Source organism: Sebastes umbrosus, chromosome 5 (assembly GCF_015220745.1).
Source record: "Sebastes umbrosus isolate fSebUmb1 chromosome 5, fSebUmb1.pri, whole genome shotgun sequence".
Classification (NCBI taxonomy): domain Eukaryota; kingdom Metazoa; phylum Chordata; class Actinopteri; order Perciformes; family Sebastidae; genus Sebastes; species Sebastes umbrosus.
Genome location: NC_051273.1, coordinates 30,506,501 through 30,529,087, shown reverse-complemented (window position 1 = coordinate 30,529,087; position 22,587 = coordinate 30,506,501). Strand labels below are relative to the sequence as shown.

General features: G+C 41.7%; 2 protein-coding genes across 3 annotated transcripts; one reads left to right on the top strand and one right to left on the bottom strand.

Annotated features, from left to right (window-relative positions):
• The first annotated feature begins 249 nt into the window (after positions 1 to 249).
• On the top strand, positions 250 to 18,701 carry sec16b (SEC16 homolog B, endoplasmic reticulum export factor). 2 transcript variants are annotated; one of them, XM_037769210.1, is made up of 25 exons: positions 250 to 583; positions 859 to 1,198; positions 1,640 to 1,737; positions 1,852 to 1,954; positions 3,398 to 3,624; positions 3,714 to 3,865; positions 3,966 to 4,027; positions 4,821 to 4,959; positions 5,079 to 5,312; positions 6,430 to 6,527; positions 9,444 to 9,525; positions 9,631 to 9,748; positions 9,836 to 9,947; positions 11,055 to 11,160; positions 11,290 to 11,427; positions 11,568 to 11,681; positions 13,648 to 13,732; positions 13,863 to 14,022; positions 14,136 to 14,296; positions 14,402 to 14,430; positions 15,363 to 15,470; positions 15,550 to 15,642; positions 15,729 to 15,843; positions 16,695 to 16,742; positions 16,893 to 18,701. In XM_037769210.1, exons 2-24 carry the CDS (start codon positions 894 to 896, stop codon positions 16,709 to 16,711), a joined length of 2,856 nt encoding a protein of 951 aa, XP_037625138.1. In that variant the 5' UTR covers positions 250 to 583; positions 859 to 893; the 3' UTR covers positions 16,712 to 16,742; positions 16,893 to 18,701. The 2 variants fall into 2 exon arrangements, with proteins under 2 accessions (XP_037625138.1, XP_037625137.1); XM_037769209.1 differs by having other exon boundaries at positions 16,827 to 18,701.
• Positions 17,931 to 22,384, bottom strand: znf648 (zinc finger protein 648). Its single transcript, XM_037769211.1, has 2 exons — positions 22,252 to 22,384; positions 17,931 to 21,925 (listed from the first exon to the last, which is right to left on the bottom strand). Exon 2 carries the CDS (start codon positions 21,840 to 21,842, stop codon positions 20,355 to 20,357), a length of 1,488 nt encoding a protein of 495 aa, XP_037625139.1. The 5' UTR covers positions 21,843 to 21,925; positions 22,252 to 22,384; the 3' UTR covers positions 17,931 to 20,354.
• Between the last annotated feature and the right edge of the window lie 203 nt (positions 22,385 to 22,587).

The window sequence follows — 22,587 nt, the reverse complement described above, 5'->3', positions numbered from 1 at the left end:
TATTTCCATTACTCCTCTAGCAGTCTGTGAGTAATGAAGGTTATTTGGGGTCTGTACAAAAGCGTCCCACCCGACCCCGCTCTCCCCTACTGAGTTAGAGCGCCTCTGGTGGTGACGTCACATAACCGTTCAGCTTGTCACCGCTGACCGTGGATCAGTTTCATTGCGCTCATGTTCCCAGAAACATCCCTAAAACCGACCGGAGACCAGCTCAACACCATCTCTAAACACCCGCCTGCTGTGGAGGACCGCTGCATCTTCTACCGGCAACGTGGCAACACTTGAAAGTTCTACTACTACTTTCCCACATGTAACCTACAATCCGAGGACACAGTTAGACATGTGGAAACTACACAGAAAGGACTGACTTTTTTCCCCCTTGTTTGTTCGCATTAGCCTGAAGATGGACGTGATTTCCTCTTTTCCAGCCCTGTGGGACTGCAGCTGTCAGACTCCTCAGGGCGTGCTCCACTGTTTACTCCCAGCAGCCTGGGATACACTTTGCAAATAAAACGGAGATGAAGGATTATGCACACCCATCCATACCCTGAATGGTATGATTTTGATTTAAAAGCATCCTTTGGTAAGTATTTTTCTCTCATTCATCATAACTTTTATGGCACTTCTGTGCAGCAACGACACATTGTTATCTATGGGTGAACTTTATCCTTCTGTTATCATCATGCTGACTTGTTATCAGCTCATGTTGTGAGCTTCCTGTGAAATGATGTGGCAGTGTACTTTGACTGCATCTGGCATGTGTGAGCTGTGAGAACCCAAACAAAACACTTTTCACAGTGTGGATTTGACTTTGAAATCCTAGAGACAGAGTTGCAAACCTCCCATTATCTACCCCAGGTAAGCCCGGCTGATCTTGTGTGAAGGGGGTCATCATGGATCACAGAGGTCACCAACCCCGGCCCGACTCTGCCCGTCACTCCCACAGGACGAAAGACAGAGAGGACTATTACAGGTATTCTCAGCAGGACAGCAGGGACCAGAGCTACCCACCACCCAACCCCAGAGAGAGGGACCGACAATGGGCTCAGGCGGATGCCCGCTACAGGGCTCACTTCACCAGTCCTCCTGCCAGACCGGAGCAGTATCCTCAGCAGTATCCTCAGCAGTATCCTCAGCAGTATCCTCAGCAGAATCCTCATGGCTATGGCCATCCAGAACACCAAAGACCCCAGTCCAGGTGTGTACAGTAATGGCACCGTGCTCTCTAAAACCTATTGTCTGAATTGTTTTGTGTTATCCTGGAATTATCTCACATCGATGTCCCTTATTATTGTGCCAAATTGACTGCAACTAAACATTGGGAGGACATTAAAAACAATTTTAGTTTGTAATCATGCAGCACAAGACAAACACAAAAGTTGTAACACTTCGTAGTATGGTGCACTGATTTGGGGATAGCGTGGTGGTGCAAAAGCCAAGGTTCTAGTAACCCATTGGGCTGAGTGCATATTAACCTTCCTGCTGTTCAGTGCATGCTGGGATACTCACCAGACACCTGTCACCCTGAGAAGGGTTAAAGGAAGTCAGGGAGGGAGCTCTATAGATCAGCACATTATGCTTTCTTCAGAAAGAAAATGAATAAATGAATGCACTGATGAAACCAGTTCTTCAATTCCAGGCATGGGTATGACTATCCACCTCACAGCCACTGGGACTACAGAGACAACTACGGTTACTATGACCACGACTACTACAGAGGACAGCACGGACGACAAGGTACAGTGATGCACAAGAACACTGTGAGACTACAAAGCTTTTTAGCAGTGTACTACACTCTGTGGATTGGTAAAACAAATAAGATGATCATTGTATGTTACTGTTATCGTTAAGATGCTGGCCAGTGGGGTCCCCAGGACTCCTCGAGAACGGGCCCTTACCATGACAGAACATACAAGCAGGAGCCTTCAGGGAGCTCCTACGCTGAGGAGTACAGGTGAGCCGCAAGATTTATTTTCATTTTGGGAACATTGTTGGTGGTGTGCAGCCTTTGTTGTGGTGTTTTTGCACAACAAAGAAGACTTTGAAATCATACGTGGTCATTTGTACATTCCTTTACTATAATATTATGTATAAAAATAATGATAAGAAGAAGAACTTCTTCTTAAGAAAGTTACAAATGGTTTACAGGTAAAACAACATACTAATAAATCGCACAGAAGCAATAGAGAAACAAACAATAAAATCATAGCACACAAGGAGGACAAAAACATTTTAAAAGTAGAATAACAGTGGCAGGTACAATGGTAAAACAGAAGAAGCATGTTAAGTATTCACAAGAACTTTCTATAATATAATGTTTTTTGAAGAGTTAAAGGAACAGTGTCTAGGACTTAAGGGGATCTATTGGCAGAAATGGAATATAATATTCATAGCTTTGTTTATTGTTTTATTGTTTTATAATCACCTGAAAATAGGAATCGTGTTTTCGTTAGATTAGAATGAGCTGTTTATATCTACATAGGGAGCGGGTCCTCTTCACAGAGTCCGCCATGTTGATCCGCCATGTTTCTACAGTAGCCCAGAGCAGACAAACCAAACACTGGATCTAGAGAGAGACTTTTGCGTTTTTGCGTTGGCCACCATAGTTCTCCTTCACGCTTGGCATACGGGAGAAGTTTCAGTTGGTTGTAATCTGCAACCTCACCACTAGATGCCGCCAACTCCTACACACTGCACCTTTTAGAGAAGTTAAAGGTGCTCTATACAATATCCAGAGCATTAATATAACAGCAAACAACTATTTGCTATGTAAAGATATAGAGGATTAATATCTACCTGAGCAGAGAATGAAGTCTCTCTCCCTCTGTTTGTGTTGTATTCAGCAATGCTCTGCACTGCTCTTATATGGCAGTTATATTGCACACAACCCCCCCCCCCCCCCCCCCCACAGGTAAACACTGTTAGTCTGTCAGCAGTGTTGCCATAGTTTTCACTATTAACACCGTTAGCTACGAGCTGTTGGCTCAGCCGTCGCCATGTTGAGAGCCGTGCAGAGGCAATAGAAATGCTCCCAATCTCGCATGTAGCACCTTTAAAAATTAAGAGCGTTCCATAACCTGCAGAGGGGGACACATGCACACAGGAAGTCAACAAATCAGCAATATATTTGGGCCGATTAAAATGGATGCCTTAAAAGCCGTTTAAGGCTTTAAAACCCAACAGGAAGTCAGTTGGCATGCCATTGGCAAGCATGGGGGAATGTGAATATGTTTTCTATTTTTTTTTTTATTATTCATACAGCATTGTTCTGCACCAATTGGAGCAGGTGGAGGGAGCTCTGATAGGTAGCCTATCAGCCTAGCCTAGCAATATAAAGTAGCAAACTGTATATGTATTTCTATGAAAATGCAATATATTGTTACTTTAATTCTTTCAGGTATGACCAACAACTCCAAGATAAGACAATACTCCAAGACAACTCCCAGCAGCATTACCTCAATGACTACGAGGATAATCCCTCCAGAGACAACGAAGAGGTGTCCTCTTATTACCTGGGGACGTTAGAAAGTTCCAAAAACTCAGGGTTATCCTCCAGCAGCTACGAACTGAGTCAGTACATCAACGGAGCCGAACACAGCGAGCCTGTCCCGCAATCTGATGCAGGTGAGTAGCATACAGTTTAAAGTATTTTTCTCTCACTTCACTCAGTGTTTACCATGCCGCATGTTCCTCTGTGCTTCATATCTCCTCAGAGCATGGACCGATCCCTCAGATGTCAGCTCCTCTGAAGTACTCCATCCCTCATGCGGTTGTCAGCTTTGGGCCAGCAGGCCAGCTGATACGGGTCAGTCCCGGCCTGTCCACACAGGAGAACGCCAGCCAGCTGGAAATCCACAGTCTGGAGGTAGGTTCAACACAAGTCTGTGTTATTAGATTTTCTTCTTCTTAACCACTAGTACTAAGAAGTAAGTAAGAGCTTATTTTTTGTCTTTATGCCTGCACAGGTAATTCTGGGTGAGACAAAGGAACAGCAGGAAATGAGAAACTTCCCAGGACCTTTAACCAGGTATTGCTTTGTCATTTGTCAGAAATTCTGTATGGAGGACCACAAGAGTCCCAAAGATAGTAATAAAGCATTTAATTGATTAATAACTAATTGTACAATAAAAATAGGGATTCATATTTATTATCAATCCATGAATAAATGGGCTAAATTACAAAGTAATTCATTATTTGACATTTTAATGTGCAATAAAAGGTAGAAAAAGTTCATATTAAAAAGATATTTACAAAAACACCATAAATCAATAAGTACTTCATTTAAAAATATTAATGAAATAAAAAAATAAATAATGGGATTTAAAAATGCAATTTAAAAAGAGAAATAAATAACAGGATTTACAAATTGAATCATTAATGTATTTTTAAGTGATGTACTTATTGACTGTTTTATGGCGTATTTGTTAATCCCTTTCATTCATATTTCATTTGTGAATTCTTTATATGATTCAGTTTTTTATTGCCCATTAAAATGCCAAATAATTAATTACTTTGTAATTTAGTCAATTTATTAATAGATAAATTAATTTAGTTTGTAAACATAGACAAATTAATTAGCTTGTAATGCCAATTTGTATTGTACAATCATTTATTAATCAACTAAATGCTTTATTACTATTTCAGTTGTGGTCCTCCATTATTCTGAAACTGAAAATGCTCACCACTAAATAAATATTAAATATATAATATTTATATAATTATTAAAATCATTTTTAGTCTTGTGACTAAGACTTTGAGATATTATGTTTAAAGTTCAATGTATGAATGTTGTATGTATCGTGTTTTTCATGTTTTTGAAGGGAAGATCTGCACAAAGTAGATGCTATAGAGTTTGCCCACCAGAGGTCAGTGGCCTGCATGAATGGTGACAAGCTGCATGATAAGAGCTCTGCTGCCCTCCTGTGGAAGCTACTGATCCTGCTCTGCAGACAGAATGGAGTAAGTGGATCATGTCTTGTTGTTACTTGTGGAAATATTTTTGCTAAGCACCAAACAACCATCATAGTAATTATCTTTTTTTTTCTTATACAATTATCACAAAATTTCCATTGTTGCAGCAAATGGTTGGCTCAGATATCGCCGAGCTGCTGATGCAGGGCTCACATTCAGATGGAAGCTGGGCGTCTGAGGCTCCAACACTCATCGACTTCAGTGAGGGCGCAACTGCTGAAGCACCACCTTGCACTGGAGATGACGACCTGCTCACAGGAGACTGGAGCAGCTTTGGCTCTGAGACCTCTGGGAAGGCCCTGCAGAGCTACACTCAGCTGCTGCTGGCTGGAAGAAAGAAGGTTTCCACCTTTTACAATCTCTATTCATATTTATTTAGTTCCTTTATTTAGGTAAAAATATTCCATTCCAATAAAAGTCCTGCATTAATTTTTTCTTAAGTAAAAGTACGGATTAGAAGTATTGATAAATGTACTTAAAGTATCAAAAGTAAAAGTACTCATTCTGCAGAAAATAAAATTTAGATTGCAGTTATGTAAGCTTTCCATTTTGGTGGAACAACTCATAGGCATCTGAAACGTGACAAGGAGTGGAACCCCCTCTAGAAAATGCTTTTGTGTAAGGGGTCACAAGCCAAAAAGGCTGGGAACCACTGGTTTAATCTTTAACAGTGCATTGTATTTTAGGCTTGTCATATGTTTTTAATGTAAAATCTTAATCAGAAAAGTACTGCTGTCAAATAATCCATCTGAAATGTAGTGAAGTAAAAGTATAAAGTTGCATAAAAAATAAATACTCAAGTTAAATACAGGTACTGCAAAATTGTACTTACTTGCTTAAGTACTAAGTGTACTTAGTTACCTTTCATCACTGGCAATCTCAGCGTTACTCCAGGGTAGGATATAAATACAGTATATACTCAAATAATAATGCGCATACGATTAAATGTGCTAAACGTGAAATTGAGAGCATATCTATTGCCTCCACATGGCTCTCAACATGGCGATGGCTGAGCCGGCGGTTCGCAGCTAACGGTGCTAACAGTGCAAACAATGGCAAAAGTGCTGACAGAGCTAACAGTGTTAAACCGGGGGGGGGGGGACCAGAGGGTGGGCGCTACACTTATGCGCCGCCGCCGTCGGTCTGGATGGCGTTATCAGCTGTAACCGCCGTATGAGAGCAATGTAGAGCGGCGGCCATGAGAGTGACTTCATTCTCTGCTCAGGTAGACATTACTCCTCTATATCTTTACATAGCAAATAGTTGTGTGCTGCTATATTAATGCTCTGGATATCGTATAGAGCACCTTTGAATAATTTATCAGGCACCTGTTAGGACACACCCTTTAACTGCGTGGTCCAAAGCTTTGCGTTACATCTTCATACTAGTTGCCATGGATGTCATACTGTGTTGGGATCTGAGTGTTTGTCGCCTCACACTTTCCCGTGTGGTTTCCAGGAGGCCTTGGAGTCAGCTATGAGCAGCGGCCTGTGGGGACATGCACTTTTTCTGGCCAGCAAAATGGACAACAGGTCCTACACCAGTGTGCTGAACAGGTGAGAAACGCAAAGTCATCTGAGACACGACAGCTGCAAGAAATCTGTATCCAATTCTACACATGGGCGGTAATTAGTGAGGAAATTCTCCCTCTGACTACATGTAGATTCTTATAATCCGCTTTGAACTTGTGTTACAGCTACAAGGAAATGTGGCCACTATTTCTGTCACTTGTATTAGGAGTATATCCTCAGTTTACCGAGTGTGTTTTAGCCAAGCCTACGGGAACGCGGATGGGCCGTTAAGCATTTTGGCATAGTGGTCGCACGGGGTGTTGGAACTTCACAAAGGAGCGGCTGTATAAACAGTCAATACATTTTTTAAAATACTTTTTTTATTATCAGGATTTGATCCAATAACACCATGATGATATGCAAACAGAGGCTTTTTTGGCACATGTGCCTTGTGAACAACTTTTATAGGGATTAATCTTTGAACGAGGTGTCTAGTTCTCCCTAACAGATCCATGGTTTGATCCATGATAGTGGCATGGCTGTAGGCATGGCAATGTCAGTCTGTCAGTTGGTCTGTTGGTCCACCCTTTTGGTCCAGACTGAACTAAACTATTGGCTGGATTGCCTTAACCTTTTATACAGACATTCATGGTCCCCATAGAATGAATCCTAATGACTATGGTGATCCCCTGACTTTTTCCTCTAGCGCCACCATGAGGTTGACATTTGTGGCAGATATTCGTGTTCCTCTGATGAACTGTAATAACTTTGGTGACTTCCTCCGACTTGACATCTAGCGTCATTATCAGATCAAAATCCAAAACTTTGTTTTATGACCAAAATACCTGCAAAACTAGTCACATTCCCATCAGCCTCAGTTGTATGTGTAAATACTGTATGTGTTTGACATTGTTATGGGAGTAATGGCACCTTCAATCAATATTTCCCTGTACTGAACTGATGCTAAGATTATTCAGTAATGAAGAAAAATCAACAAATTGCATTACTATAGCATTTGCCTTCAGTCAGACTAAGGGACGAAGACTCACTAATTAAATAGGCTACTTGTGACTCGTGTAGCACATGGCACATCCACTCTGTCCAAAAAGTCCCCTGGCTTTCACACCCCTGTGTCCAAAAATAATTATCTCAATTTAGAATCTGCGCAAGGTAGGTATAGTTATGAAAACAAGAAGAGATCCGACCTCTGGAACACTTTAACACGGCTTCCTGTTTGTGAATATTTTCAAAATAAAAGAATTTTTTTTTTTCATGCATTAGGCAATAGATATGATGTAGTTTGTTAATCAGTGATATTTCTAACATGCATTTGTCAATTAGGCAAAGGTGGAAACTTAATAAAGAGATAATGATTCATTATTTCTGTGAGCTCACAAAAAGCCATTACTCCCTACCTTGTTTTCCAGAGCTTATCTCGGCTTCTGGGTTATTTATAATTTGGAGAGGGTAGCAGTACATAACAGACCATTAACACTTTCCTGCAGAGTGAGAGAATAATCTTGCTTGACATACGATACGATCCAAGTTTTTTCAGCACCGCAAAAGTCACCGAGATTTTGCTGAGTGACATTAGGAGAAATGATTGCACTCTGCCACTAAACTACAGTTTCTGTGAACTATTTCTCGTGTAACCCAATCCATTTTTACAGACTATTTTTGCATCAGAAGTATGTCCCACAGCAGCACATGTCACTAGAGGAATGTCTGGGGGGTGGGTAGAGAGCAAGGCTGTTTTTTATTTGTGATTGACATCAGCATGGTATATCACTTCTGTACAGAGTAGCAGCAGGGGTGATCTTTAACGGAGATGCATTTTGTTTTACTACACTAGCTCTTCTTCTAGTATGTAATAAAAGCCTGGCTTAAAGCAGCAGTGGGTAGAATAGAGCAAATATGATTTAAAAAAAAAGTTATTTTACAGTATATTATACAGTAGTTCATGAGACCGGTAATCTGAAAAAGATCATGTGTCCCCCGGTGTCCCCCGGTGCTCCTAATGGCATCTGCAAGATTTCACAGTCTGGAGTCAAACAACCAATCAGAGCTGAGCTGGAGTCGGCTGTTCAGCTTCTGTCTATGAGAGCCACGAGTCAATAACTCGCAAACTTCGATCAAACGGTCAAACTAGACCTCGCCTCAAATGTTTTCAGAAACATCTTGTAGTGCACGGTTTAGCTGTAAAATAAGAAAGTTTGTGACCCGGCAGCCATGTTGAGAACAGCTGAGGAAGTACCAACCAAGCACCGCCCACCAGCCGGAGCACAGCCAATAAGAATGCTCACTAGAAACACTCTCTCTGAAATGACCTGTGATTGGTCAAAGTCCTCCATCATGGGCTAGATTTTTTAAAGCCTGAAAACAGAGCCATGGGGAGGTGCAGAAGTCTGAATTACAATATGCTGAAAGGTTATTGTGGAATTTTTGCTCAATGATGCCAAAAATATACTGCCTACTGAAGCTTTAAGGGTACAGTGTGTCGGATTTGGTGGCATCTAGTGGTGTGGTTGCAGATTGCAACCGACTGAGTACCCCTCTGCTCACTCTTTCCTTTCCAAGACTGCGGTAACGTGAGCCGCCAAGTACAAAACTGCAAACGCTGTTCGCCTCACTCAGAGGCCAACGGCGTCGAAGAACTATGGTAGCCTTCAGGTAATGTAAAAACACGAAGGGCTCTCTCTGGAGCCAGTGTTTGGTTTGTCCATTCTGGACTAATGTAGAAACATGGCAGAGCAACATGGTGGACTCCGTGAAGAGGACCCACTCCCTATGTAGATATGAAGGGATCATTCTAAGCTAGCGAAAACACAATGATTCTTAGTTTAAGGTGATTATACACTCATGAAAACATGGTTATTATATTCCATTTCTGCTAATACATCCCCTGAAATGTTACACACTGTTCCTTTAAGATGTGCAATGAGACAACTGCTCTTTTGGCAGGTTTACAGGCCAGCTAACGGCCAGTGATCCCCTCCAGACTCTCTTCCACATGCTGACTGGGAGAATCCCTGCTGTAGCCGTGGTAAAACATCCAGAACCTATTCACACATCCCAATTGACACAATTGCAGTTATTGTAAAGACGTCATTATCCAATAAAAGTCTTGATTTTGATGCTGTGTGCCCAGTGCTGTGGAAATGAAAAATGGGGAGACTGGAGGCCCCATCTGGCTGTGATGCTCTCCAATGAGACAGGAGATCCTGCCGTCCAACAGAAGGCCATCGTCACCATGGGAGACACACTTGGTATGTACGCACTGGACTGACAGGTTGTAATGTTATTTCTGCGCAGAAATATACAAGCTGGTTGTTTTGTGTTTCTTCCCCATGCAGCCTCCAAAGGCCTTTTACATGCCGCCCATGTGTGCTACATGACAGCCGGTGTTCCCTTTGGGATTTTCACGCAGAAGGCAGAGAGACTGGTGCTTCTGGGCAGCAGCCACAGGTGAGCTGTGCTTGCTCTTTGATGCTATTTAGCTGCCATTTCTATAAAAGAAATATAATTATAAGAAATTAGCACTGGGCAAGGCAGGTAAATGTCTTTCAGTGCTCCTATTTTAATCTGTAACCTCTTTTACCTGACGAAACCCGGTACCTTGTTTGGCTGAGTTCTTTGTTAAAACACTGCCTTAAAAAACTTCATAAAATGCTCTGGTGGTCTTTTTTTGTTTTTGTTTCTAAGAGACGAAGCCTTAACGCTATTAAAACAACACTCCAAGTGTATTTTGTCCAAACAATGTCTGTTTGGCAATGATTTCAATATTTTAGTTACAAAATCAAAGCACGAGAAATTGTTTTTTTTACCGTTTTTATATTGAATGTACAAACTTGACTTTGGATTATTTTTTGTTATCTTATTTACATTGTTATTGATCTTATTTGTTATTTTATGTTATAATAAAACTACTCAATTTGGAGTCAAATTTATACAATTTAGTTGTTTTTGTATTGATTTTATACTGTGCACAATGGTAAAATCTGTTGATGCACAGGGTAAATGTCTTGGCCAAAGGCTCCATTGTGTGCACATAGCCTCCTGTAGTGGATATCAATAGTATTTTATAGCCAGATTCCCTTTCAAGAGGTAAAAAAACAAACATTTGGCACACTTTGGGTATCCAAGTGGCCAAACGGAGAGTCCACCCGGTCCTATCCTTACAAAAACCTTAGTAGAATCTATGTTCTTTGTGTTAGTTATATCTGTTTTGGCACAGTTGTAGTCAGGTAGTTGCTGAATGAATTCAGTGGCATCTTTGTGCATGACATCATTGCTATAATGGTGTTATCCACTGTCTAATCAAGAAAACATTTTAGGCGAGCATAAAAATGCAATTTTTTCCTTTGGTCCATCACAATTTACTCAGGCATAGTAACAGTGGGGGTGACACTGGGGATGAATTCTCTGAGGTCTTACCTATCCATAGAGACCAAGATCATGCATAGAGACCAAGATCATGCATATAGACCTGGTAGTTGTGGAGCTTAGTTTTTGTGTGTTTGCTGAGATGACCTTGCTTAAGTTTGGTTTGCTGTATCCTCTCCTCTCCTTCAGACAATCCTTTGAATACTTTGCCACGAATCTTGCCATCCAGTGCACTGAATTGTATGAGTACTGCCAGAAACTTGGGGGCAAATGCCTGTCAATACCATCCTTTCAGGTAGCTCCCATTTACATCAGATCACACTGCTTTTCTACAAACATTTTTTTTTATAAATAATATTATTCTCATATGCAGTCATAATTAAATAAATCACATAAATACAAAATACTGCTGCGTTGTGTTCAGGTGTATAAGTTCCTGTACGCCAGTCGACTGCTGGACTGTGGGCTGGCATCTCAGGCCTTCCATTACTGCGAGGTGGTGGGACAGGTGATCCTCAGGCTGAGGGAGCCTCTCTTTGTGCTGACTGGAGAGCTTATAAAGGTATTCACACATCCTCCTATACACTCATACATACATGCATATTATGTGTTAAACATTTGAGTACTGTACCAAAGTGACACGCTGTATATCGATTACATTCTACATAAATGTACTGTATGTACGTGTCCTCTTTTCTGCAGCTGTCAGACAGGCTGAGACACTCTGAGGGTCAGTTCAGCGAAACAGGTGTTAGTGGAGCCGGGCAGGAACCCGACTGGCTCAAACAGCTCCGCGCTAGGTACCACAGTTTACAGGTGAGTGCTCCATGGCGTTCATATGAGGAAAATGTCTAATCTTAAAGAAAAATATGATTTTTTTTTTAGCTGATTAGGAATTCAGGATTAACAGGAATCTGGTAATGTTAAGAAACTAGCTAAAGTACACTAGATTTTAAAAAGGATCCAACCGAAATACCCAGCCCGGTGTTGCCAACTCATTTCCAATGAAAGTAGGTCGCAGCACTAGCTCCAAGAGTCCCTAAATCTAAAGAGAACGTCATCAAGTCTGAACAAACATGGCTATTGTTAGAACTCACAGCAGATAGCAGCTTGTGGAAGACTCTGGTGACGCGCAATGAGTACACAAGCAGAGTGTGCGCAGGTAGATCATTAGGTAGGTCAAAGTCCAAAGGCAGGTAGCCCAAATCATTTCATTTGGGCCGAATGAAATGATTGGACGGGTTTATTACAGTCCTGCGACTTTTGTCAGAGATTTATTGATTGCTGTTGGGATGTAAGAATTTCAAAAAAAATAATTTTTGTTATAAAAAAATATTTCTAAAATCTTTTCCAACCCTACCTTTAAAGTGAATATGAATCAGTCAACCAAGTTAGTTTATGAATGGACTGTTTTGTCCTTGGTTTTAACATTGTAAAACTCATCTTTACATCCAGGAACAATACAATAGTGTCCCCCTTTTGTTTTCTTCTGTCCCGTGTCTCCTCAGTCTTTCACGGTCTCTACTGTTGTGCGTCTTTCTACTGTTGTGTCTCCGTAACTCAGCCGAGCCAATCATTCTTGTGACGTCACAGGCTAGAGTACGGCAACATGGCGGCATTCTTGCCACGAAAGATAAAACAAAGCTTCTCTTTTCTTTTAAATGCTTTCATTTGTCATGTTTGTTACATAATTGTTCATTTGAGTGGAAATCCATTTAGTAAACCAGCTTAACTTGGTTGACTGCTTCATCTCCACTTTAAATTTGGTGCAGATTCACGTCACCGTCAGGAGGAATTGTAATAACTTTGATGATCTGTTAACTTTTCATCTAGCGCAATCATCAGGTCAAAATTTCTTTGGTATAATGACCAAATACCTGCAAAACTAATGATATTCCCATCAGCCTCAGCTGTACTTTTGTGTTTAGTGCTAAGTAGCAAATGTTAGCAACATGCTAATGGTGAACATGATAAACATACCTGCTAATCATCAGCATGTAAGCATTATCATTGTGAGCATGTTAGCATGCTGGCATTAGCAATTAGCTCAAAATACTGTTGTGTCTAAGTGCAGCCCAGTGGGCTACCTACGGGTCTGAAAAGTGAAGCCAATGTGGAAGTGTCTTAAACTGGCATTCTTTCTAATATCCAGCAGGGGGCGACTCCTCTGGTTGCAAAAAGAAGTCTGATTGTACAGAAGTCAATGAGAAAATGAGCCTACTTCTCACTTGATTTATTACCTCAGTAAACATTGTAAACATGAGTTATGATGTCAATCACTAGTTTCAAGTCTTCTTCGATACAGCATGATGTTCATTTAGTAAATTATGGTCCCATTTAGAGTCAAATAGAAGACAGGGTATGCTTTAGGGCGTGGCTACCTTGTGAATGACAGGTCGCTACCACGGCGTTGTCCGGTCGGGGAGTTGTCCGTGTTTTCATCGTAGAACTTTAACCCTTTCACAGTGTGTTTTCAGTCCATGAAAGTTAATTATAACCTTTTTGGTCACCCAAGAAATGTCTTATTTAGCATTCGGTTGTACTTAGCTCCACCCCTTAGTGTCACTTCTGGTTGCAAATAACCAAGATGGCGACGGCCAAAATGCCGAACTCGAGGCTTCAAAACGGCAGTCAACGAACCAATGGGTGACGTCTCACTGACTATGTCCACTTCTGATATATAGTCTATGGTACAGCCTCACAGAGCCACTGAGAGAGACTCTTGTTTGTCTTGTTTACAATAAATCATATAAGTGATGTCTACATTTCTTATTTTACTCAGATGGGGAATTACGACTGTACTGAAACATACCAGCCACCTCCTGAGGGAAGTGCTCTGGCCCATGAGGATAGCAAGGTCTTCTCAGGTCATTTTCTATCCTCTCATTACTTGACACATGATGCACTGTGTGGCCTGTTTCTCACTAGAGAGCAGTGTCTAATAACAATACTCTAAGGATATTTCTGAATGTTGCTTTCATTTTTATTTTTCTACAGAATCGGACTTGGATGACCTAAACCGAGACATCCAGAGTCCAGAGCCTGAACTCCTGTATTACAGAGTCACTGAGGACCAAGAAAACCTTGTGCATCAAGTTGAAGGAATCACAGAGGAAATGAAGGCGTTGTCGTGGGACGTTAGCGGAGCTCAGAACTGGTACAAAATGTGCAGCAACACGCCTTATTCATGTCTGCCCGGAGGAAAACCGTTACTGCACATGTGATATCCTAATAGACCATTATGTCACTGTCTCCCTGTTGCTTGTCTAGGCCACATGCCAATTCTCCGTTGCCAGTAACGCCGGTTTATGCTCCCCCAGCGTCCGCAGTGGCCGCGAGTCAAGCCTTCAGTTATCATAACACAGATAGTTCTGAAGTCAGAACGGCTTTGCCACATTGTCCTCTGAGTAATGCGCCATCAGCAGCAGAGGGTGAGAATCTAATGTTAGATCATTCCTTTCTCTGTTCAGATATGTACTACGGGCTGTGGGGGAGTCCGATGGTGTGTGATGTTTTGATTTCATTTGCTTCTACAGGAGCCGGGTTGTACTCTGGAGCAGGCACAGTAAGTGATCTTTGTAATGTTCTGTTCTGATAGAAAAGCAAAGAACACAAAGTTGATCTGATGTCACCTTTGTCATCTTTTTCTGGATTTATATTTCTAAAATTAAATTCTTTACAAAAAATGTCAGTTCTCAAACTCGTGGGGGCCAGGGACCCCTCACAGGGGAGAACATTTTCCAATCGTAACAATTAATCGTAATCAACAATTGTAATCAAGCATATGCTTGGTACCATTTGTACTCTTAGCCACTGGAACTATTTGTTTTGTAAAAAAATGTAATTTATTTTTATTTATTACACGGCTTTGTTGAATACTCGATTCTGATTGGTTAATCACAGCGTTCTATGATCTGTTATTTCTTTATAGCAGACCGTTGCTATGCATAGCAGACTGTTGCTATGTATAACAGACCGTTGCTATGGGCACAGTTCTGAAGTTGGACTCTGGCGGACCATTTTTGTGTCAAATTATTGATTTCTTATGTAAGTAGCCGTGTAATAAGCAGGATAATGTACAGTTAGCGGGTCATTGTTGTGAAATAAACCCCTTCGGGGCTTTGGGTCGAGGTGCTGCATCACCCATCTCGTGCTCGTTGAACATTATCCCTTACATAGTTATCACAACGCGCTTTTCATATAGAGCAGGTCTAGACATTACTCTATAATTTAGAGACCTAACATAAATACTTCAGACTTGTTTCATAGTGATAAACAGAAACAAATGGTGCAAATGGTCTCCATCTGTAGATATGTAGTTTTTAATGATACACCACAATTTTTCTAATTTATAGCAAAATTATTTCGTGGACCCCCTGGCAGAGTGCCACGGACCCCTGGGGGTCCCTGGACCCCACTTTGAGAATCACTTATATAGAGCATTGGTAAAAGTTTCCACAAAGTTACCTGGATGTATGTCTGTCTTTGCCTTTGAAGATGGGAGTTCAGATGCTGGAAGTCAACTTCAGTCAGCAGGGGCGAAGCCAGCAGAGCATCCCGCAAGGTTTAGAGGCCTCCGAGCAGACCAGCGAGCCTCCTAAACAGGTGGGTGGGTCATACTGATACCTGTTAAAACTACATTAAAGTCCTTTAACAATGGTCTCATTTTCTGTGTTTTCTGCAGGACAACAAGGCCGGATGGTTCAGTGGTTGGTTCAAATCAAAACCCAAAGATGCTCAAAAGGAGAGTTCAGAGCAGAGAAGCCCAGCTCAGATGGTAAGAGTCCAGTAAATATACATTATACTGTTCCGTTTCAATTTGGTAATGTAACGTATACTGAATATTGTTGTATGTTTTCTCAGGAGCTACCACCGACTACTGGCTTCTGTCCTCCTCCCCCGCCTCCCATCGTCTCTCCTGGCATGTTTCCAACTCAGCCTTCCTCTGCTGGGATCAACCCCTTTTCAAGGAAAGCAGGTAAATGATTTTAACTAGGGCTGTCAATCGATTAAAATTTTCAATCGCGATTAATCGCATGATTGTCCATAGTTAATAACGTTTTTTTATCTGTTCAAAATGTACTTTAGAGGGAGATTTGTCAAGTTTTTAATACTCTTATAAACATGGGAGTGGCCAAATAGGCTTGCTTTATGCAATGTATGTGGATATGTATTATTGGAAATCAATTAATAACACAAAACAATGACAGATATTATCCAGAAACCCTCACAGGTACTACATTTTGCATAAAAAATATGCTCAAATCATAACATGGCAAACTGCAGCCCAACAGGCAACAACAGCTGTCAGTGTGTCAGTGTGCTGACTTGACTATGACTTGCCCCCAAACTGCATGTGATTATCATAAAGTGATTGCTACCAATTGATTCCTTAGATTTTCAAGTTACATATGATACCGGTATATTTACTCTAGCTTTAAAACTGAGCTGGCTACAACCTAAAGTTGTGTTAATGCGTTAAAGAAATTAGTGGCGTTTAAAAAATGGTGTTAACGTGCTATCACGTTAATTTTATCTTCTTTTTTTTTTATTTCAACTCTCCAAGTCATAAATATAATGCCATGTTCCACATTCTTCATATGTTATGTGAGATTTCTGAGATCACTGGCCCTCTAGAGGAGCCGAGTTCCTCCTGCATCGCTGCCATTAACACATTTGTTGACCGGCGTGTCCAATTTCATATTTGGGCTAAAACACAGTCATGATATGCAGCTTACATATTTTTTTTGACCGCCACTGATGACATTTTACCTACATGAAGCAATGCAAATGTGATCTATTCTATAAATATCCATGTCTTCTTCATAGGCCAGCAGCTGGGGTAGAAGCTGTCAAGACCACTATCCTCTATCACAGGTAATTAAGTTACTATAATAACATATACAGTATCTGTACCATATTAAAAGAATTCACATTCATTTAAATTGTTTGTGTTTGTAGGATCACTGACATTACTAGAATCAAAGTTGGAGGATCTTTGCCCCCCGCCCATATTTATTTTCACAGGGTGTCCTTTCAAACTGTGGGGGTTGGAAAAACCATCATGTTGCATATTAGATACAGAAATACTCTGGATGGAGCGTCAAAGTAACTCATATTGCAGCGTGAGAAACAGCTGAGATGCGCTCTAGAAGCTGACAGCAGGGAAATTACCAGTGGCTGCAGGACATATTTTTGGGAAGGGATATCCTAATTGACCCCAATAACCATTTATGTACCGTATGAGAGATTTGACCAGGACCGTCGATGCCAGCGACACGGAGCGACTGTGACCATCTACGTAACTGCCCGCTGAGTATATCATCAGACTCTCACTGCTCAATGAGTATCCGTGGGTGTTATATGCTGCAAGAGAATTAGCTAAATTTAAGTTAAAAGTATAAAATCCATCCATGCATCATCTTTTTATGATCAAATATCTATGCACTTAAAGGGACTCTATGTAAGAATCAGAAATTGTTTGTTTAACAGTGACACCTGTGGCGTTAAGTCAACGACAGTCGGTCTCCTGTCGCTCCCGCTTGTGCTTGCACTACCGACACACATGAGACTGAAGATGATTGACAGGCATCCTGTCAATTAACGTTAGCAAGATTAGCAAACTAAAACTACAATATCACTATATATTTCACATGCTTGGCAGTAATGTTAGCACACCAAACGAAGGTCCCTCCATGAATCGAAGGCCCGGCCGATGTTGATCCCAGTGTTAACTTTTCCTGCATCAGCCTGTATAACTTTGGTGTTTGGTGCTTCCGTGGAGTTTGTGTTGGAGGCTGAGTTGTGTTGGGGGATGGTCGTTTGTTAGCGTTAGCGGACTCCATTTCTAACCGAACGTTAGCTATGGTTCCACACTGTAGCGGAGCTGAAGGCTCTCTAAAGGCAGTCTCACGCGCGCATGACGTCACATCCGTTGGATTTTCCTGGAAAAACGGGTCCGGGTTCTTCACATTAAAAGCGGTTTACAGGCTGATAGAGGAAACAAACCCAGAAAGTCGCGGAAGGTCTCATTTTGTAGGTTAGGTTACAACCTGTTCACACATCGGCAATAAAAAACCTTTATACATGTACAAACTTTCATACAGTCCCTTTAAAAACAATTATCCAATAATTAAAAGTACATTCAAACATTTATGAGATGCAAACTAAACTGTAATCCAATGCTGTGGTTATTTATTAGCATCACAGAACCCATTTTTAATCTTCCAAGCTGAGTAAGCAGAAATCGTAGCCTGACTCTGCAAGGCTGGTAAATTATGGCACAATGTTTGTGAATTATCTGATCATGTTTCCCATCTGTAGAGGGAATACTTTGAAATATATACAAGACATATGCAGGAAAAAATTGAGCTGTCACGCTGCTAAGATGGATGATACCACATGGTGTGAGGGTGGGGGGGCTGGGAAAGACCTATGCCAGGCAAACATCCAACATGCCCTACACCCCCATAAACAACCAGCCAGTAGACATTTCTAGGATTCAACTGTGTATATGCGGTGATGTTTGCCTTCAACTGAGAATGAGCTTTATTAACAGCCTTATTATATAAATGTTTGTGTGATGACAAAGCTAGCGTACTCTCTTTAAAATGTATATAAAGCACACAGTAATATATGCTCTTGGAGTACATTTTTAGAACAAACTTTTTATTACTGTCACCTTGTAAACATGTTTTGATTTTTTACTTCTGTCATATGTGCTTGATGTATTATAGTATATGTTGATGCTTTTTTTGTACCTCTGTACCAGCACATTCTATGGTTTAATTACCAGTTTATTAGTGCAATTTTGAATAAAAATATCTTGCCAAGAAATATCTAGGATTCCAAACGGGGCCTCTCACTTAATGTAGAGCAAGTGACAACGCGGCAGGTGCCGTCTCCTTTTACGATTAGTCGGCAGTAGCCAAGTGTAACAGGGACATGCTGGCCTGGGAATCGAGTGCACAGACACACAAACAACCAGCCAGGATGTGAGTCGCTGCTTACCGCCTGTCAGTAATATGTCGGAGCATGAACGGATTTAGAATGGATAGCTTTATGGAAAAACGGCATCCAAAAAATCTCTCCGAAAAGTGAAATTCTTACTAGAGATAAAGGCCTGTTCCTCTTTTGGCAAATACGTAACCAATTTCTTTTCTGACTTTGTTGTTGCATAAATGTGATGTGTCCTTATTAATGGATTAAGTAAAATAAATAAATACAATTAAAAGGGCTAATTTTGAAATTAACATTTGGTTAAAAAACGTTTATTGAGACTCATCTTCAGACATATTTTTAACACTACAGATACAATGTTGTTTCCCTTTTAGAGCTGAAGCTCCTACATGCTCAAGTTCTAAAGACCCTCTTACAAACCTAACATGCTTGTTGTGCTTGCCAATGTGATTAAAAAAGAGCCATAGATTTACACTTGGCATTACATGCATACTGAAATGACATTTAACATAACACATTTAAAGACCCTCCTGCCTGGAAATAGCTGTACTGCTTAACACAATACTGAATAGGAAGCGTCATGAAGATAATTTAAAAAAAGCAACGACTGACTGATTAGCTAGCTTTCCTGAACCATTCAAACTCTTCTGGTCTATTAATGTGGTCACAGTGATGTGTCTCAGGAGGTACGACTGGCTTATGGCCATGTTAGAGCGCTTCTGTTGCAGCTATTGCTGCTTGTGCGTCAAGAAAAAGTGCAGCATTCAAAACTGTCTGCAACTCACCGGACATTAAAAACAGTCTGCACCTGAGAATAAGTAAAATATTGATGTAGCTGTTATTTTTTACATGAATGGCAACATTAAGCTGCCCCTCTATCTGTCAGGACGATATAATATACCAGCTTCCCGTGGGCATCAAAGCTGTCATCTACTCTATGTTTGGCTTGATGGTAAAGTTGGGTATATAAATCTCTGTGCATCTATGAAATCAACACGAGGAAGTGATAGGCCTTCTGAAATGCAATGCTCAGTGCCATCCCTGCTTGAACTGTGTCAGCATGTCCCACCTTGGCCACCACATTCAGAATGCCACTACAGCATAGGTAGCCATTTATCATGATAAACTACCTGCATTTCCCCACATGCAAAGTTGCAGTGTTGTGCGTATTATTGACTTAAAAATATGAACTATTAACACTTACTGTATATTCTCACTTTAAAAAGGATCTTGTTACCACTTTCACGTCACACCATTAAACTGTAAGCTCCAGTGTCGATGCTGGTGGCAATTTTTATCCCACAGCGTTCTCGTGTGAACCCAGCACCACGGGGGGAGAGAGTGTTATTGACAAGTAAGGCACAACTACACAACTACACATACCTTAACATAAATAATCTGGTGCCCTGTAACTCTGAATGGATCCGATGTGTCTCTGATGTGTCTGGAAACGGATTATTTGAACAAATTGTTCCACCGCATTTGGATATACAGTTGCAAATGCATACAGTACCTGTCTTTTAAACTGATTCAGACACTCTTGTCCCTGTGGTTCAGCATGTGCTGTGCGAGCTTTGTGGCACACAGGAAAGACTTGTCACACTCCACACAGACAAAGATCCTCCCTGCACAGGTTTGATCCTGGTGGAGCTTCAACGTGTCTAGGTGGCTAAAGTTCTTGCTGCAGCCTGTGCAGTTGTGGGGTTTCTCTTTATTGTGGACGTACTGGTGACGGACGAGGCGAGAGGCCATGGCGAACGCCACGCCGCACTCCTCGCACTTGTGTGGCCGCTCCCCGCTGTGAATGGCCTCGTGCTCGGTCAAGTTGGACGACTTGGTGAAGCACTTGGAGCACACCGTGCAGACGTACGGACGCACTCCTGCGTGGATCTTCTGGTGCTCTGCCATGCGGCTAGCCAGAGCAAAGGCTTTCCCGCACTCGGGGCAGGAGAAGGGCCTTTCTCCCAGGTGCTTCCGCTCATGACGCTTCAGGGAGAGGGGTTTATTGAAGGTCTTGCCACAGTGCGTGCACGGGAAGGGCTTGTCGTTGGTATGCATGTTCCGCTCGTGCTTTCGCAGGTCAGAGGAGCGTATGAAATCCTTCCCACACGCGTCACAGACATATGGCTTCTCACCAGTGTGTGTTCGAATGTGCTTGCGGTAATCTGAGGACCAGATATAGGTCTTGACACAGAAGGGGCAGTGGTATGGTCTTTCACCAGTGTGTAGACGCTTGTGCTGCTGCAGCGTGCCCTGATGAGAGTAAGCCTTGCCACATATATCACACACGTGTGGCTTGAGGCCGGTGTGCGTTTGCAAGTGACTCTGGAGGTTGCAGAGCTTCTTGAAAGCCCAGTTGCAGTGCGTGCACTTGAAGGGACGGTGCTCTTTGTCAACTCCACTGCGTTTTTTCATCGCAACCAAAAGTCGAGGGATCTTGTCATCTTCACACTTTTTAAGTAATTTCTTTACAGAAGGACTATTTATATCCTTCTTTTTGGTCTTATTCTCAGCTCCGCCTGGAGAATTCTCCTCAACGTTTAGCTCTTTGAGCTTAGATGCCCTCTGTTTGGCATTACTTTGCATCTTATGACTCTTGAGGTACTGAGAGTGGTTACTTTCCTTCTTTTGCGCAGCATCCAAGAGCACTTCATTAGATCCATTTATTTGACTGTTCTCGATATGTTTAGTGCATTGTAACAGTCCTCGACCGCCCTGGTCTCGGTCATGTTCGAATCCCGTTTCTTCGCCCGGCGAAAGCTCGGCAAACTTCTCCACGAGAGACCATTTTGGCGTTTGAGGGTTCAGGTAAAGGATCCCAGCGTCGCTGCTCTCTGAAAGTGAGCTCATGCCACAGATGCCGCCAAATGAAGAGTCAGTCTTCACATGGTGAGTGTTCATTAAGATCTGTCCGTCTGGGAGAGAAGGAGTGACACAGTGTCTTTCTTGGTGTTTCCTATTGCTTTTCTTTTCAACAACTGCCCTGTCGGATATGAGTGGGGAGATTTCGTCAGCCATGGTCACCTTTGTAGTGATGAAATCATCAGCAGGATTTTCAAGCTGATCAGGGAATTCCCGATACTATGCCTCCTTAAAAAGACCTGAAAAAAAAATACACAAAGCGTGTCATTACCATAATGGGTCTTTATCAGAACTCCCATTTCTTTCTGAATATAAACAAAGTTTTTACATTGTATTATTTCTTCATAGTATAACTTCTATTACCATACAGGCCTGCTTACAACTATTTCACCAGGACCTTGTTTGTGTCCTTCACACAACCTTGCATCTTGCAGTCATACAGCACATGCATTCCCAAACTTCTTCAACATATATTCCTCCATAGCTTTTCCTCATCTTTCCATAAAAATAAAAAGCACGACCAGTCAAGAATCACAAGCTGAAAGCATTTTCCTGAGCTACTCACCCTGCGGTCTCCCTCCGAGCAGGTCAGGTCGAGGAGATGCCACAGGAGATATCCTAGCCCCCGGGGTCTGATGTAACATATGGGAGCTGTGCAGTCAGTGGTGTTAACGGGCGGGGTTTGGCAGCAGAAGTCTCTGGGGACTGGGTCAGCATCTATCTTGCTAGTCAGCAACAGCAATGATATCTTCACAGCCTGGCTCAGCTTACCTCTCTCTGACTTAACTTACCGCCCGGATGCATATAGCAGCCTGTTGAGTAAGTTTCACAGTCAGTAGCAGAGGCTGAGAACTTGAATTTCCCATTAGCATGTCGAACTGTAACCTTTTGCTAGCTTAAA

Bases quoted from the DNA above. Each gene is read 5' to 3' on its own strand.
- sec16b (XM_037769210.1), top strand. From the start codon at position 894: ATGGATCACAGAGGTCACCAACCCCGGCCCGACTCTGCCCGTCACTCC. The intron at 9,749-9,835 runs GTATGTACGCAC...TTCCCCATGCAG, and splicing joins CACCATGGGAGACACACTTG to CCTCCAAAGGCCTTTTACAT. The intron at 13,733-13,862 runs GTCATTTTCTAT...ATTTTTCTACAG, and splicing joins GGATAGCAAGGTCTTCTCAG to AATCGGACTTGGATGACCTA.
- znf648 (XM_037769211.1), bottom strand. From the start codon at position 21,842: ATGGCTGACGAAATCTCCCCACTCATATCCGACAGGGCAGTTGTTGAA.